Source organism: Petaurus breviceps, unplaced genomic scaffold, assembly GCF_028583685.1.
Source record: "Petaurus breviceps papuanus isolate PSGF00001 unplaced genomic scaffold, PetGlider_PUasm1.0 191, whole genome shotgun sequence".
NCBI classification, from domain to species: Eukaryota; Metazoa; Chordata; class Mammalia; order Diprotodontia; family Petauridae; genus Petaurus; species Petaurus breviceps.
The window spans coordinates 4,422,307-4,437,889 of NW_027185811.1; the positions used below are offsets into that span (position 1 = coordinate 4,422,307).

The window sequence follows — 15,583 nt, forward strand, 5'->3', positions numbered from 1 at the left end:
CAAGTGTAATAATCCAGGTAAGAGATGCCAAGGTCCTGAACTAGGCTGGTAGTGGTGTGAGTAGTGCTGTGGAAGTAGAATTGACAAGATTTAGATTATGAAAAGAGATAGAAAGGGATTAATTAGGCTATATATCTCAGGTTCTTTAGACCTTGCTCTTGTCCAACAACTACCACACACCCAGGATACTTGTCTGGTTACATTATTCTTTTGCCTCCTTCCCTGTTCTCAGTAGGGGCTCCTTCCCTTGAAACAGAGAGGGCCCTGAATTGGTGATGGGAGGTACAAAACGAGGCTTTAGTGAGAAGGAATTACTATTGGGGCACTGCAGAGTTCTCTTGGCCAGGCTATAGTAGTCCCTGCCACCCTTCTTCTATCAACCATGTCTACCTACAAGGCCTGCTTTCTTACTTTCAATAACAAGGTAGACAAGTCCTGATTCCTAGAACTAAAGCTACAATAAACAAAGATCTAAGAATGAGGCCAACAGGAAATAAGGTGCCTCAGGGGTAAAGAATGGAGCCAATGTGGGTGAGGTTGGGATGTGGAAAGTATTAGGAAAGAGAGCTGATCTATCAGTCCCTCTACCATCCTTTTCCTGGGGGCAGTGCCTTTTTTTTTTTTTAACAAAGTTACTTGAGCTCTTCCCCACCTCCCCCGTGGTACAGGATCAGGATAAAAGCAGGTGGGTCCCAGTGGTTCCACGTTCCAGACCCCTTGAAGCAGCCAAGATGATGTCTCTGCTCCCTCTCCTGTTGCTTGGCATTGTCCTCCCAGCCTCCCAGGCCATAGTATACAGGAAATGTGAATTGTCCCAGATATTGAGAGAACATTACATGGATAAAGATATTTCTCTGCCTGAATGTGAGTCCTTGCTACCCTTGTTTGTCTTCAACCCTTTTTAGTGTCATCCCCTCTCTTCCTCTTTCTGCTCTCTTTTATTCTCTTCCTGTTATTAATTACTCCCCTCTTCCCTCTTTTCTTTCTCCTCTTTTTCTCTGAACTTTAGAAGTGCAGCTGTAAAGGGACCCCAGAAGCCATCTAACCTAACCCTCAGCCAAATCATGAGCCTTTTACAAATGATCATAAATGTCCCTATTATTTCCTTTCCTCCTTGCCTCTCTGTCACTCTCTTTTTGAATCATAAATGAAATTAGTTGAATTTCAACTATAATTTTATAGTTATACCAATCATAGAATTCTAGTTGAAATGGGATGTCAAAAGACATATAATCTTTTTAAATCATGACTCTTGTCTACAAATGAAACCTTGCAAATTGTCAGCAGTATTTCCATTAGTTAATTTCCTTCTCTTCTCCTCCTTGTCTTCTATTTGCCTTCTACCTGTTCTTCCTCTCCATTTTTTCTTCCCCTCCCACCCTTTTTTCTCTTTCTTCCTTTTACTCCCCTACTATTCTCACTGACAAGAGATTTCCTATTTACCTCTCCTTTTACCTTACCTTCTCCTTCCCCTTACCTCTTCTTCTCAAATCATAAACTTGAAGTTGGAAGAAATATCAGAGGTTATCTATTCCAAACCCTACCTAGATTTTTTTTGATCCACCCCCCCCTTCTTATCTCTTCTCTCACTATATTCCTCCCTTTTCTCTGTCCATTCTCTCCTCTCTCTGTACACCTTTCTTCTGACCTCTTCTGTCCTTTGGTTCCCCCTCTCCCCAAATAACTAGACTGGGGGCCTCTGAGTCCCATGTCTGTGCAGCCTGGAGATCTGTTTTACCTGTTCTTTATTTCCCTTAGTGATCTGTACCATGTTCCATAGCAGTGGCTTTGACACCCAAAATGAGGTCAATAACAACGGCAACAAAGAATATGGAATATTCCAGATCAGCAACAACGGATGGTGTGCTGAAAAGCAGGAAGACATAGAAAAAAGTGTCTGTGGCATTCTTTGCTCTGGTGAGTAATTTCATGCCCTCTTCTTGCTCTTTTAACCCCTGGTCTCTAATAGCTTTCCTCTGAGCTGTTTTGGAGGTATTCTCTTCTGCATCATTGCCTACTCTGCTGGTGTTATCTTAGCCTTAACTGTGGGCCTTGAATAGAAAATCTGTACTTTGGCACTGTCCCAACTTTTCCTAGCTAAGGTCTCAAGATTCAGGGGCAGGCAGAAAGAGCTGGTCAGAAACTTGGGAACTGACACATTTCATTTCTTGAGTGGTATCGGCTCCTGAGGCTGAGCTCTCTCCCTAGAAAGGAGCAAAGAGCCCTAGATACACTTCCTATGTAGGTGAAGGAGCTCAAACACGAAGTCTCAAGGCAGCATCAGTGCTAGGCTGGGGGTGGTTCCAACTGGGAGGATTCTGGTTCCATTTCCAGTAATGATGGAACTTGGGGAGGGCTCATCTTTCTGAGCAACGCTCTTAATTCCCATCTTCTTCTGTAATGCCAGAACTCCTTGATGATGACATTACTGATGACATTGTGTGTGCCAAGAAAATCTTGCAGCTACCTGAAAGACTTGACTACTGGTAAAAAAAAATACCTCCACCCCTTACTTGCCTTAAATATTTTCCTCAGTCTGGTCCCAGATCTCCTAGCCCTGGGATCCAAAAGGAGCATAACAGTCTCAGGTCTCTAGTTCTTATCTAGTCATCCTAGTTTTCACCCACCAAATCCTCTAGCATGGAGTCCCCACCAGAAAGCTGAAAACCAGTTTTACTTTCACATGGCTTCTTCCATTTCTATACGTATTTCCCCCACCCTTATTCTCCTTGCTCACTCCCAGACCTTGATCCTAACCCCAAAACTGAGTATCAATCATCATCCAACTGTCCTTTATAATTCCAGAATATCCTTAGGCAGTGACTCAAAGTCTTGTCAGTGATGCCATGACCATGCTTAGATTCTGTCTCATAATCAGTCTGTAAAGATCCCCACCAAGCTTCCTCTTCCCTCATTCTTGGTCTGGACCAGGGCTGTTAATCATGTTGGCTTCTTTCTTTACTTTCTTAGGAAGGCCCATAAAACATTCTGCCTTGAGAACCTGGACCAGTGGAGCTGCTAGCCCGATGCTGTTCTCCATGCCCCTTATTTCTTTTTCTGGAACCTTCCTCTTGGATTAAGAGACTCCAAGCTACTTGCTCTGAGACCCTCGTGCCCTGCTTCCCAGTGGGCACCACTATGGGCATCATATTCTAGAATGAGGAGTTGCTTACTTCAGTGAACTCTCACCTTGCCCAGTGTTCTCCTGAGGACACTTCCTCCATAGTAACTAGGGTTTCTTCATTACCTGTCTTGAATAAAATGTTTATCTCTGAGTGGTTTTATATGTTTACTGGAGGAATGGATCTCAGGCAGAGGGTGAGGAACAGGGTGGGAAGGTGTGCACAACTCTTCTCACCTCTATCTCTGTTAAGTAAAGGAGAATAGAAAGGGCTACAACTGTAATAAGAAAGATAGAGGTTTTAGAACTTCCTGTTAGGACTACAAGATGTGTGAGTGAGCTATTCCCTGACCAGATTAAATAACAGACTTTAACAGAACACACTAGTCATCATGAGAGGGCACTCTAGAGTATCTGCCATGCTCTTGCTATCTTTCTCCAAACTCTTAGAGCAGTAGGTAGGCCTTGCATTCACACCTTTCTGGCCATGTTAGTCTTTCATTAGTCTTTCAAATATATTTATATCATCTAACAAAGTATAAGGGTTCAGGCCCTCATCCCATTGGTTCTTCCCATTGATCCCGTTTCTGCTGAGTTTCACTTGAGGTCACAAGATATACTTTATAGAATTTTGATCAGAAATGAATCAAAGTTAGTCAATGTCAGTATCTCCAGCTCAGTATCTTAATACTCAATCGCTCCATTTCTCTGTATCAGCCCCAAAGGGGCAGGCCAATTCAGTTTCTTATTATTTTCAACTAGAAGTGGGTAAGGTTATTTCTCAAGGCTTTTCACTCAAAGATGCCTGTGGTTGACTAGCCTCTGTTGATATGATATAGGAACTCAGGGCACTTGAAGACCACTAGTGATGGAAGGCTCACTACTTCATAAAACAGGTCAATATGCTTTTGCTCTAGACCTGTGACTTCATCGGTATAGACAGGGAGGAAACTCCATCTACTAATTCAGATCAACAAATATGCTGCAACTTGTCATTTTATTTTATTTTTTAAGCAATTGGGGTTAAGTAACTTCCTCAAGGTTACACGGCCAGTTATTTCTGGGTGTGGTGCTGAGTATCTGGGCCCAGATTTGATCCAGGTCATCCCGACACTGGAGCCTGGTGCTCTTACTCGATGAGCCACCTGGCTGCCCCTAAGCAATTGGGGTTAAGTAACTTGCTCAAGGTTACACGGCCAGGTGTTTCTGGGTGGGTGCTAAGTGTCTGAGCCCGGGATTCGATCTCCAGGTCTTCTCAACACTGGAGCCAGTGCTCTTACTCGCTGTACTACCTGGCTGCCCCAGCAACTTGTCATTTTAGAAGAGTTTCCTGGGGGGCACTGAGAGGACAGTAGTCTGCCAGAATCACACAGCCAGTATATGAGAAAGGCAGAATTTAAGCCCAGGTTATCTTGACTGCAGACCTAGTCCAGTATCCTCAATGCCATGGTGCCTCATTCACTTTTGGATAAGACTAGTTGTTAGGTGGTTTTTACTTGCATAGCAGAGCTGTGGAGGTGTGGAGAGCAGGGTAATTCAGCTGTTTCTAATTGTCCTCCATGCACCCAGTATTGGCTTACCTAAAAAGGTTTCCCGATATAAACCTTCATGTTCTGGGCACATTGTGTTAAAGATCTTTAATTCTCAGCTTTTTAGTTCCAATCTCCCAGGCAGACAGCTCTAACAAAAATCTACTTCTCTTTCTCCTCTGACGATGCTCTTCTCCTCATATCTCCTCCCAGCTACAGCTGCAATAAGTACAACCAGACCAGCAAAGACCTGTGGTTAATATTATTTATAAATACAAAGTAACTGTATAAAACAAAGCCTGGTAAACACTCTCCTTTGCCTGTAGACAAAGATTTGGGGGCTTGCCTGAGAGATTATTTGTAAAATACAGTGCCTGGAACATAGTAGGTGCTTAATAAATGACTGTTCTCCTTTCCCCTTTCATTATAAAAGGGCCCACAATATCACCACGCTGGAGTTTCTAGGCCTGTAGCAGGCTTCAGTAACACCGCATCTGTCCTGGGACTTCTCATGCTTGTTGATTGGTCCCAACAGCCTCAATTCCAGAATCACCCAGGATTCTTTCTTTGGGGTAGGTGCTTCTGAGGGGGTGCTTGGGGTGCTTGGGATCTATATCTGTAACAGCAATTTGTAAAATCAGTTTGTACAATTGTAACTGCAATTTGTAAAACCATTCTGTAAAATCACACTACCCACCCCAGTCACAGAACATTAACTCTGCCCCTTCCCCCTACCTGCACTGAGGCAAGATTTTAATTCAGGTCTTCTTGGTTTCAAGTCCAGCACTCTATGTCACCTACCTGCTGATAGGATCTAGAACAGAGGTTCTTCACCTTTTTCTAGATGTTACAGTTCCTTTAGAAGTCTAGTGAAACCTATAGATTTCTTCTCAAAATGTTTTTAAATGAGATGGATTAAAAAGGAAAACTATATTTAAAGTTTAAAAAAAATCAAATTCACAGACTCAAGGTTGAGAACTTCTACTTTAGAAGCATTACCTGGTCTTGATGTTCTTAATTCACCTGAGAATAGAAGGTCCAGTCATTTCCATAGCACTAAATATGAAGTACTTCTGGGGTGGCTAGGTGGGCAGTGAATAGAGCACCGGCCCTGGAGTCAGGAGGACTTGAGTTCAGATTCGACCTCAGACACAACATAAAAACTAGCTGTGACTGGGCAAGTCACTTAACTCTCCAATTGCCCTATAAAAATAAATATGAAGTACTTCAACACAGCAGATAATTTCAAAGCTATTAGAAATCAACTAGAATGAAATGTTTACAACTCCAGTTAGCTTTCTTTCCCCTTCATTACTCCACATTTTTTTTTCTGACTCTTAAGAGTCTATTGCTAAGTAATAAATGACTTTCTCTGGGCCACCTTTTCTGCACGTTGTTCCCCTGCACCTATTCCTGGGGCCTTTATGAATCTGGAAGGAGTAAAACACTCCAGGACCTGTGCCTTGGATCATCAGCCCTAGAGAGGAGATTCTGGGAGTTCATCTTGAGGTCGGGCAGGTTTCTCAAAAGTTCATTATGGAGAACTTCCAGAGACAAAGCCTCCCTGGCATCTCAGGCTCCTCCTCTGGATTTGTTCTGCCGCGGTCTCGGCAGAGGTTCCGCCATCCAAAGAGCCTGCTTGCCTCTGCCATCTTCTTCAGATTGCTGCCTACCGGGACGAGAGCCTTATACAGGCCCCAGCCTGACGTGGCAGAACCAATCCGCTCGCGGCTGCCCAGCTTGCTCCGCAGCTCAGCGCTGGTTGTGCTTCTGCGGTTTCTCCCGAAGCGCTTAGCACCCTTCTCAGGGCATCTTGCAACACCCTTTTAGCGTCCCCAAATCCAGGCCCTGTGTATCTTTGAAACCTCAAAGGGTTAGGGTGAAAGGCATTCAAGAGGGGAGCAAAAAAATCAGAATAAGCAGAGATTTGCTGCCTTCTGTCAAGCCCCCTTGGCTCAAAATGACCTTTCTGGAGAAATTCACGGTGGGCTAGGCCAGTTATTTTGATAGGATCAAAGGTGGGAAGTCTAGTAACGGAGGCTTGGGCTCAGCCACAATGTAAGGCTTATACCCTCATGCAAATGCCTCATCAAATGGGATGACTTAATCGAGTCCAAGGGTGGTTCCCAGAGCCTGCACCTCAAGGACTCAAGGAGAGATCAAGGGGGCTCGCAGAGCCCATACCTCATCAAGAAGTTGTCAACTGCCCAGAGAGAAGGAGAAGTCTCCAGTGCTCATGAAGATTTTTCATAAATGGGAATTTTGAGTTGCCCATAAGACTGAAACCCAGTAAGAGCAAAATGGGTAAAAGGCAAACAAACTGAAGATCAATCTGAGGGAATCAAATCTCCACAACAAAGACTTTTCTGAAAGTCTCAGATTCACCAAAAGTTAATAGTCAAAATTAATAGATTCTCTCCAACCACCCCCACTGACCCTCCCCTCTCATTCTTCTATATTTTAAAGTGCATAACAAAGTTGTCATGTTCCATTTTGGATAATATGGAAGTGGCTTAAGCTAAACATTCACTTCTATTCTTTAGAGGGTGTATACCTAGCATCTTTCTGAATGAGAAGGAACCCATTATTATTACTATGCAGATCTCAAACTATCACTCCCAAAGACTAGAGAAATAGATTATTCATTCCTGATTTTCAGTAGAATTTATCACCTTCCAACCTAACTTCCCAATTTCATTTCTTAAGTTTTCAATTTGAGGTGGGTAGTGGTGATAAGTTTAGAATGAGAACCACCAGAAAAAGGAGGGAACCAGTAATTGAAAATTACACGGCTTCAGGGATTTTAGACAATAATCTAATTAGATAGGTACCCTAAGTACTCCAATCTTCACATGCAGAAACTAGGAGTGCAAAGAGATAAGTGATTTCTCTATGGATCACACAACTAGTGGGCTGAAGAGGCCAGGAATTTGAACCTAGGGCTTCTTAATTCTCAGTTAAAAATACATTACTAGAGAAATTGTAGAAACAAATTGAATAGCATAAGACTGGGAAGACTAGTGGGAGTGGTGGCTGAGTCATGAGGGAATCCATTTGACCACTTAACTCTGCTATGACAGATGGAAGGAGACAGATCGCTTTCTGAAATAAGAATTCAGAATGCAGTTCAGGTAGGGGAAACTCTTCCAGTTGTTCAGCATTCCCTTCTTTTCAAATGGTATCCTACAGTTTTGAACTAGGAGGCTGAGCCTTTGTGTGTACTTCACCATTTAAATAAGAATTAAAGGACCTACACAAAACCTGGCTTTGTGAAATGCAATCTTTGTCAAGTGAATTCATCTCTCTGGGCTAAGGTTTCCTGATCTGTCAAAATGGAGGATGTAGGGGAAGGATTTTATGATGTCTGTGATCCCTTTCAACTTTAAATTTATGCTATATTATCACTAACATATATATATTTTGCATCACATTCATTTGAAATTTTAGCTTCAAGTTCATCTATATTAGGTGTAATGATAATGGAAATTTGAAGATATTCCCTGCCCCCTAATAGGCCAAATGTAATCACATGGAGCCTGTGGTAGGAGGACTTTGCTCAACCCGTGGAGCAGAGCCCAGAGGAAGCTAGAAGTCAGAGCAGTTAGAACAGCTAGAAGAGAGGATGCAGGCAACAGCTAGGCTTGTATTTGTGGGAAGGCTAAAAAGTGGTGTGGCTCCCTGCCATGTTATGGTGTATTAACTTCTTTGTTGCTATGATGGATTTGACTTTCTGGTGTTGGGATTTGGCTTTCTGGTGTCTGAATAAATGTTTTGCTTCTCTCTTCTCTATGGTGAGTCTATTATATGTTGCCATTCAGAATTACGCCAGCATATAGGTGCTGTCAGTGCTGTGAATATTGCATTGCTGTTACACAGGGATGCTCCCAATTCTTGGGCAAGGGTGGAAGGAGGTCCAGGAAGATGACTTGGGGTAGTAAGCAGTTACCTCCACATTCAGAGTATGTCATTGGTTGAGGGGTTTGAGAATCAAAGGATCAGAATTTTTGTTGAAAAAACATACCGTAGTGTGTGATTTTTTAAAAAAGGATGTGATGTTGATGGGGTACCTGGGGTCTAAACCAATTTGTAAAACCAGTTTGTACAATTGTAACTGCAATTTGTATTGTAAAATTGTAATCTGTAAAATCCCTTTCCCAGCCTCAAACTCTGCCCCTTCCCCCTATCCGAATTCTGCCTAGGCAACAACTTGTGACTCCTTTGTTCTTACTTAATCTCTTCATGTCTCCTTCGGTCTGGCCCAAATACTCCTTTGTTCTTGCCTCTTGTCTCTTCCGGTCTGGCCCAAATCTCATCTAAACTATCTATGCACTAAAGTCACAAGTTCCTCTCAGTCAGCCCTAACCTTTATCTATGCACTGAGGTCCCTTCCCTCCATCCGGTCAGCCCTGACAATGGCAGCCCTACCCTTTAAAAGTAAAAGCCTGTACCCCTCTCACTGGAAGGTCCCCTAAAGGACTCTTGCCCACTCCTTATAGAAGCGTAACAATAAACTTCTACAACTCTCACTCCAATTAAGCCTGAGACCTTGAATTCTTTCCAGACGCTATTGCAGGTTTTCTGGTCTTAGATAAGATCATAATTTCTGCTGGACCTATTGGGACCCCCACCTCATCACTTTTAGGGATCAACCTGCACTACACATACACTTCATGGGTTCTGATGGAACCATGGGACCTGGACTCATAGAAGTCCCTGAACTTTCCCACACTGGTGTTTTCTCCTGAGGCATCTGGTCCTTCCCAGTCTACCTAGATATTCAATACTCCTTTTAACTGTTCTTTCACTGTGAGTCTCCAACCACCTAACTCCTTTCATTCTCTATACCTGGACTACCCCAGGCTATTTACCATTTTTTAATCCCATCTAGACCCTTTCTCTGTTGCCCCTGGGCCACCAAGGCTATCTCTCCTTAATCCCATCCAGATCTTCTCACAGTCTTTTTTGTATATAAATATCAGTCCCATTCTGCCCACTATATTGGTGTTACAATACATCTTGTTACTTTGACTGAAAGAAGACCAAGGAAAGAATTTGGTTATATTCTTTCAAGGCAGACTTGCCCTGTGTACCCTTACATTTTGGGGTTACCAGTACCCCAAATTGCAATAATTCCTCCTCTAAGCCTCTGTTCTCTTACCAGACAAAATCATTTCTTTGCTACTTCTAGGCTGCAGAAGCAATGTTAGCTCCTTTTCATAAAGGCAGCATCATACTTTCAGTGAAACAATCGAAACAATCTAAAATTGGGGCATATAGGTTTTCAGAATAGATCACTCACTTCAGTACTGAAACAGTATTAAACAATTTCAGTGACAAATACTCCTTTTAAACTCAAAAACTGCCAAGCTCTATAGATCTGTTTTCTCAAGACTATGAGAATTTCTTCTGCTCCAAGCATGGCAAAGTAATCATGTCCCTGACAGGTTTTTCCTATTCCAAACAACGTGGACAAACCCCAGCCAGTTCTTTATGTAGCAGGATTCTTCTTTCTCCAATGAGATTCTGTGGTGTTGGGATTAGGTCTACAATGACAAAGCACACTGCCTAAACTTCAATAGCTTTCATTACACTTAGGGGAGAGGACAGGTTACAGAAGAGTGCTATAACTATGGGGTCTGCATATATCACAATTAAGGCCAATAAGACAGCCCAAGAGAAGAGCATGGTGGCTTGGACTGGGGAGAAGTAGGCAAGATGGAGGGACATTTATGGAAGAGAATTTGGGTGGGAGGAACTAGGGAGAAAAACCTACAGCTGTGAGGAAAGGAGATCACCAGGTTCATTCCTGTAATGTCATCTGCCAAGAACCTTAGGTCCCTTGTTTGAACTTCCTAGGAACTCTAGTAATCTTTCTCCATTCCCAACATCAATTTAGGGGTAGCTGAAGAAGCTCTTAAGTGTTAGATCTGCCATTGAATGTTGTTTTCATTTGACCCAGATTAGCTGTGATGACAACTTCTGGGTCACTCTACAAGGTCTTTTTTAACTACTTTCTTGTTTTTACTTTAAGTTCACAGTCTTCTTTAGACATCCTCCAGTTTGAGAAATTCAACTTACTGAAGGTTTGCCAGCACTGACTGTTGCTACTGTCCTGCCTCTTTTCTCTAAATATAGGCAAGGACTACAACTACATACCACAGGGGCATTTCTTTCGTTATCGCATCCTTTGCCCAGCCTATCATTCCAGCCTCATTCCCTGTACCCTCTTCTTATTTTGGAGGTATTATTTTTCAAATAACTATCCCCCACCCTGTAAAAAAAAAAGTTGGGATTTTTGTTATAAATTGATGGAGGAGGTACAGCTCTAAGCTTGGTCCTAAGGTAAATTAGTTTCTCATGAATTTTATGAACCAGACCTCCAGAATGTTTGAGCTTTCATAAAGTTTTTTTTTTTTAAGTTTGCAAACCTGTAATAACTGAGGTCTGAGACTAGAGCAACCAAACCAGGTTCACTCAGTCCTACAGATACACTGAAACAGACAGTTGGACTTTACTCCTACATTAGAAGTCCCACTCCTGGGGAGGCTAAGTGGCACAGTGAATAGAGCACTGGCCCTGGAGTCAGGAGAACCTGAGTTCAAATCCAGCCTCAGACACTTAACACAAATACTAGCAGTGTGACCTTGGGCAAGTCACTTAACCCCAGTTGCCCTCAAAAAGAAAAAAAAAAGTCCCACTCCTTCCTATTCTATTATATATCCAACCCCTCTCACCAACTCAACTGAGGTCTCCCTGGTTTCTGGAATTTTGGTTTCTATGGCCCCTCTGTGACATAGGCACTATTATCAAGTTATCCTCAAACCCTATACTCTGGATGAAAGCACACTGAATTTTTTTTTTTTTTGCATCTTATCTCCAGAGCACAAAGTACATCATTACACAGTTTTGCCTCTTAATAGTTTGTTGAATGAATTACCTGTCTTTATAAGCTTCATAACTCCACTCCTACCCCGCCCCCTTCCACCAAGCAGACTTTCTACTCTATAGTCTGGTTACCAATCCACCTTTATAATATTCTCATGAGAACCCATAATATAATTATTTGCATGCTAAAGGCAATTCTCTTTTTTTTTTGCTTTTTTGGAGGGGAGAGGGGAGGGCAGGGCAATTGGGGTTAAGTGACTTGCCCAAGGTCACAAGGCTAGTAAGTGTTAAGTGTCTGAGGCCAGATTTGAAGTCAATTCCTCCTGACTCCAGTGCTGGTGCTCTATTCACTGTGCCACCTAGCCTCCCCAAGGTAATGAAAACTCCATAATCTTGTATTTTAAAATATGATCAGTTTCATGTCCCCAACCACTTCTGAAGGAGGGATGTTTTCTGAGAGTGTGTACCTTAAGTGGAATTTCAGCCCAGACATTTCTGTATGTGTGAGAGAACTGTCTGGCTTTTTTTTGTAATCTACAGAAAGGATGAGTTTATGCCAAATTTTTTGTCTACTGGTAAAGCCAGCCCGGTGTATTCCAAAGGCAAGCCAAGAATGTGTTAAACTTTCTTGATCTCCATCCCTGAGTTTACCTGTCACAATGAATCAATACTAGTTCCTTCTCTTCTTTTAAAAAAAAAGCAAAACACTTTTTAGAAGGCACTAGCCTTTCTTTCCTCTACCCTTTCTTGATTTTTTTTTCATGTTTAGATTTAAAATCAGCAAGGAAAGCTGATCCTAGATGGTAGGAGATGCTCGCCTATCCCTCCCCACATGCCCAGCCCTACCTCACCTTTCTTTTTCCCTCCCCTTCATCCCACCCCCAGAGCATAAAAGGAAGAAGAAAAAAAGACCACGGGAAAAGGTATAGTAAATACTTCCCGTCCATTTCACTCAGTGAGTGAAATTTTGTTCCGAGAGGAGCTCTGAGTGGGAACGAGAGCCCAGTTCAAGGGCTCTAGATTCCCCTCCATTCACTAAGGATGTCCACTTATCCTTTGTGCACTTTCTTTGTGAGAGGAATCCTTTTGGCGGGAAACTTTGTAGGGTCGCCTTGCTCTCGGATCAAGGGCCTTCATGTGGCCTCCATGGATCTTGCTCGACTTGGCTGATGTGAGGTTTCGGTTTGGGTTGTATCTCTGGCTATCGTTCTGGCCGCCTTGCTTAGGCTTCACTCGCTTCTCGGGGTCCACCTTTTTCTCCTTCGCCTTCTCCTTTGTCTTCTCCTTCGGCTCCATTTTCTTAGCTGTTTTGTTCTCCTTAATCCTCATTTTTTTCTCTTTCTTTGTCTTTGGCCTCTTTGACCCGATGGAAGTCGACCTCCTCTGGCTCTTCGATTTCTCCTTCCTCGTCATCTTCATCTTCTTGATCTTTTGCTGCTTTGCCTTGTGCCCCACCTCTTCCCTCGTCCTCTTAGGGGCCTTCTGGCTCAGGTAGTACTCCGGGACCAAGCTCAGTGCGACCTCCTCCATATCCTCAGGGTTTTCATTCACTTGCTCCATGTAGATTTTCTCCTCGGATGTATGAGGAGTCTCGGACATCTCGGGCGTCTCGGGTTCGAGCGAGTCCCTTGGTTTGGGCTGGGAAGCCTCATCAGGAGGCTTCCTGTACCGTCGAGAAAACAGGGACTCTAAGCGCTTTTGTTGCACTTCCTGGATCTCCGGAGCTGATTTCTTAGGACGTTTCTTGATCGGCTTCAGACTCTTCCAGACTCTGAAGAAGCCCTCGGCTTTGCTGCCGCTCACCCGGAGCAAGGTGCCTCTCACCGACGCTGGCGTGGGCACCTCGGAGGAATGACGGCTGCAGTTCCTGCGCACTTCGTAGCCGGCGTTGCCAAACTCCTTCTTGAGCACTGTGAGAGTCAGTCCTCTGTGGGCGGCAATGGCCCGCAGCAGAAGCTGGGAAACCCGGAGCACCGACCGCCGGCGCTGCTTCACTTGTGTGTCCTGTGGCTTTTCCGACGATTCAGGGACCACCTCTTTTGAAACGCCATCCGGATCGGCTGCCTCGGTCATGGTGCTCCCTGCTCCCGCTAGCGCGGGGCGACTGGTCTGGTACTTCACCATCCCACGGCCCTTCACTGTAAGAAAAGGGTGGCTTCAACGTCACAAAGGACTGATATACTACGGCGGGCCTCGGGGGTCAGAATACTTGCTGGGCGGTGGGCTTTGGATGAGGGAGGGGAAGGGTGGGTAGGAGACCATAACAAGCATTAATTAAGCAACCTTTGTGCTGGGAACTGTGCCAAGCGCTTGGAAGAAATACAGTTCCTGTTTTCAAAGAGCATATCAGATCGAGACGAACGGAACATGTACATACATATACATATACAAAACAGATATATTAGTATTTAGGCGGAGGATCAGGAGGGTTCAATCAAGAATATACGTTCTTAACATGAACTTTAAAAAAATGAGTAATATTTCTTTGTAATTTTATCTATTTTGTTTTATACATTAAGAAACATTCTGAGAAGGGGTCTAGACTGCCAAAGGGATCTATGATACACAATAAAGGGTAAGAACCTTTGAATTATAAAGTTTTGCATACTGCGATAGTACTACTAGGTCTGTATCCCAAAGAGATCATTAAAAAAGGAAAAGGACCCACATGTACACAAATGTTTATAGTAGCTCTCTGTAGTGGCAAAGAATTGGAAAAGGAGGGGAAACCCATTGAAATTGGAAATTGGAAACTGAGGGGAATGGCTGAACAAGTTGTGATAATAAGAAATGCTAAGAGGTGCTATAAGAAAAGATGAACAGGTGGATTGCAGAAAAGCCTGGAAAGAGTTACATAAAAGGATGCTGAGTGAAGTGAGCAGAACCAGGAAAACATTGTGCATAGCTCTTCAAAGACCAGCTTTGATAGACTTAGCTCTTCTCAGCAATACAATGATTCAAGACAATTCCAAAAGACTCATGATGGAAAATGTTATAAATCCAGAGAAAGAACTATGGAGTCTGAATGCAGATCTAAGCATGTTACTTTCTCTTTTTTTCTTTCTCCTGGCTTTCCCCTTTTGCTCTGATTCTTCTTTCATAACACCACTCATGTGGAAATATGTTTTATATGATTGCATTTGTATAGCTTATATCATATTGCATGCCATCTTGGGGGAGGGTGAGTAGGGAGAAAAAATTCAGAACTCAAAATCTTATAAAAGTGAATGTTGAAAACTAGCTTTACAAGTAATTGGAAAAAATAAGATACTATTAAGTGGAAGGGAAGAAAGTTGTGCTTAAAAACTGAAATTAAAATGGTTGCCAATAAATTGGGGAAAGACTGTGTCAAATAGATTATATGAATGTGATGAAATATCATTGCTCCTTTTGAAAAGAAGGGATGGATTCAGAGAAACCTGGGGACATTTGTATAAACAAATGCAGAATGAAGTAAGCAGAACCAGGAGAATATTTTCTACAAAGACTGTAACACTGTATAGGAAATTAACTGTGAAAGACCTAATAACTCTGATGAATGTAATAAGCAATCACAACCATAGCAGACTGATGATGGATGAATCATATTTTCCACCCCCCAACAGGTGGGTGATGGACTAGAAGTGCAGAGTGAGACATTTGCAGACACAGCCAATGAATGAATTTATTTCGCTTGACTGTATTGATTTCTGATGAGTTTATAGGAAGTTGAATTGGACTATAGGGGTCATCTCGGGGAGTATTGTGGACAGCTTATGTTCTCGTCCCTTAGCTGCTGTATGCCTTAGTTTCCTCATCTGTTAAATGGTAATAATAATAGCACCTACATTGCATGGCAGTTGTGAGAATACAATAAGACAATATTTATAAAAGCTCTGTGCAAACTTTAAAGTCCTATATAAATAAATGCTAACAGCTAATATTATTATTACTGTTAAAACTAATAAGGGCAACACTAGATGAATAGTTAGGGGCATCACAATACAATAGGAAAGAGCATTCAATTAGAAGTTAGGTCTAGATTCTGCTTGTGGTTCTTTCACTAACC

The 15,583-nt window shown here is 42.8% G+C and overlaps 2 protein-coding genes across 2 annotated transcripts; one reads left to right on the top strand and one right to left on the bottom strand.

Annotated features, from left to right (window-relative positions):
• Nucleotides 1-693: 693 nt before the first annotated feature.
• On the top strand, nt 694-3,275 carry LALBA (lactalbumin alpha). Its single transcript, XM_069092506.1, has 4 exons — nt 694-864; nt 1,759-1,917; nt 2,408-2,486; nt 2,971-3,275. The coding sequence occupies exons 1-4, from the start codon at nt 732-734 to the stop codon at nt 3,020-3,022; spliced, it is 423 nt and encodes a 140-aa protein (XP_068948607.1). The 5' UTR covers nt 694-731; the 3' UTR covers nt 3,023-3,275.
• Nucleotides 3,276-4,140: 865 nt separating this feature from the next.
• Nucleotides 4,141-15,310, bottom strand: H1-7 (H1.7 linker histone). The gene has a single exon (XM_069092655.1). It carries the CDS (start codon nt 13,657-13,659, stop codon nt 12,571-12,573), a length of 1,089 nt encoding a protein of 362 aa, XP_068948756.1. The 5' UTR covers nt 13,660-15,310; the 3' UTR covers nt 4,141-12,570.
• Nucleotides 15,311-15,583: the final 273 nt, after the last annotated feature.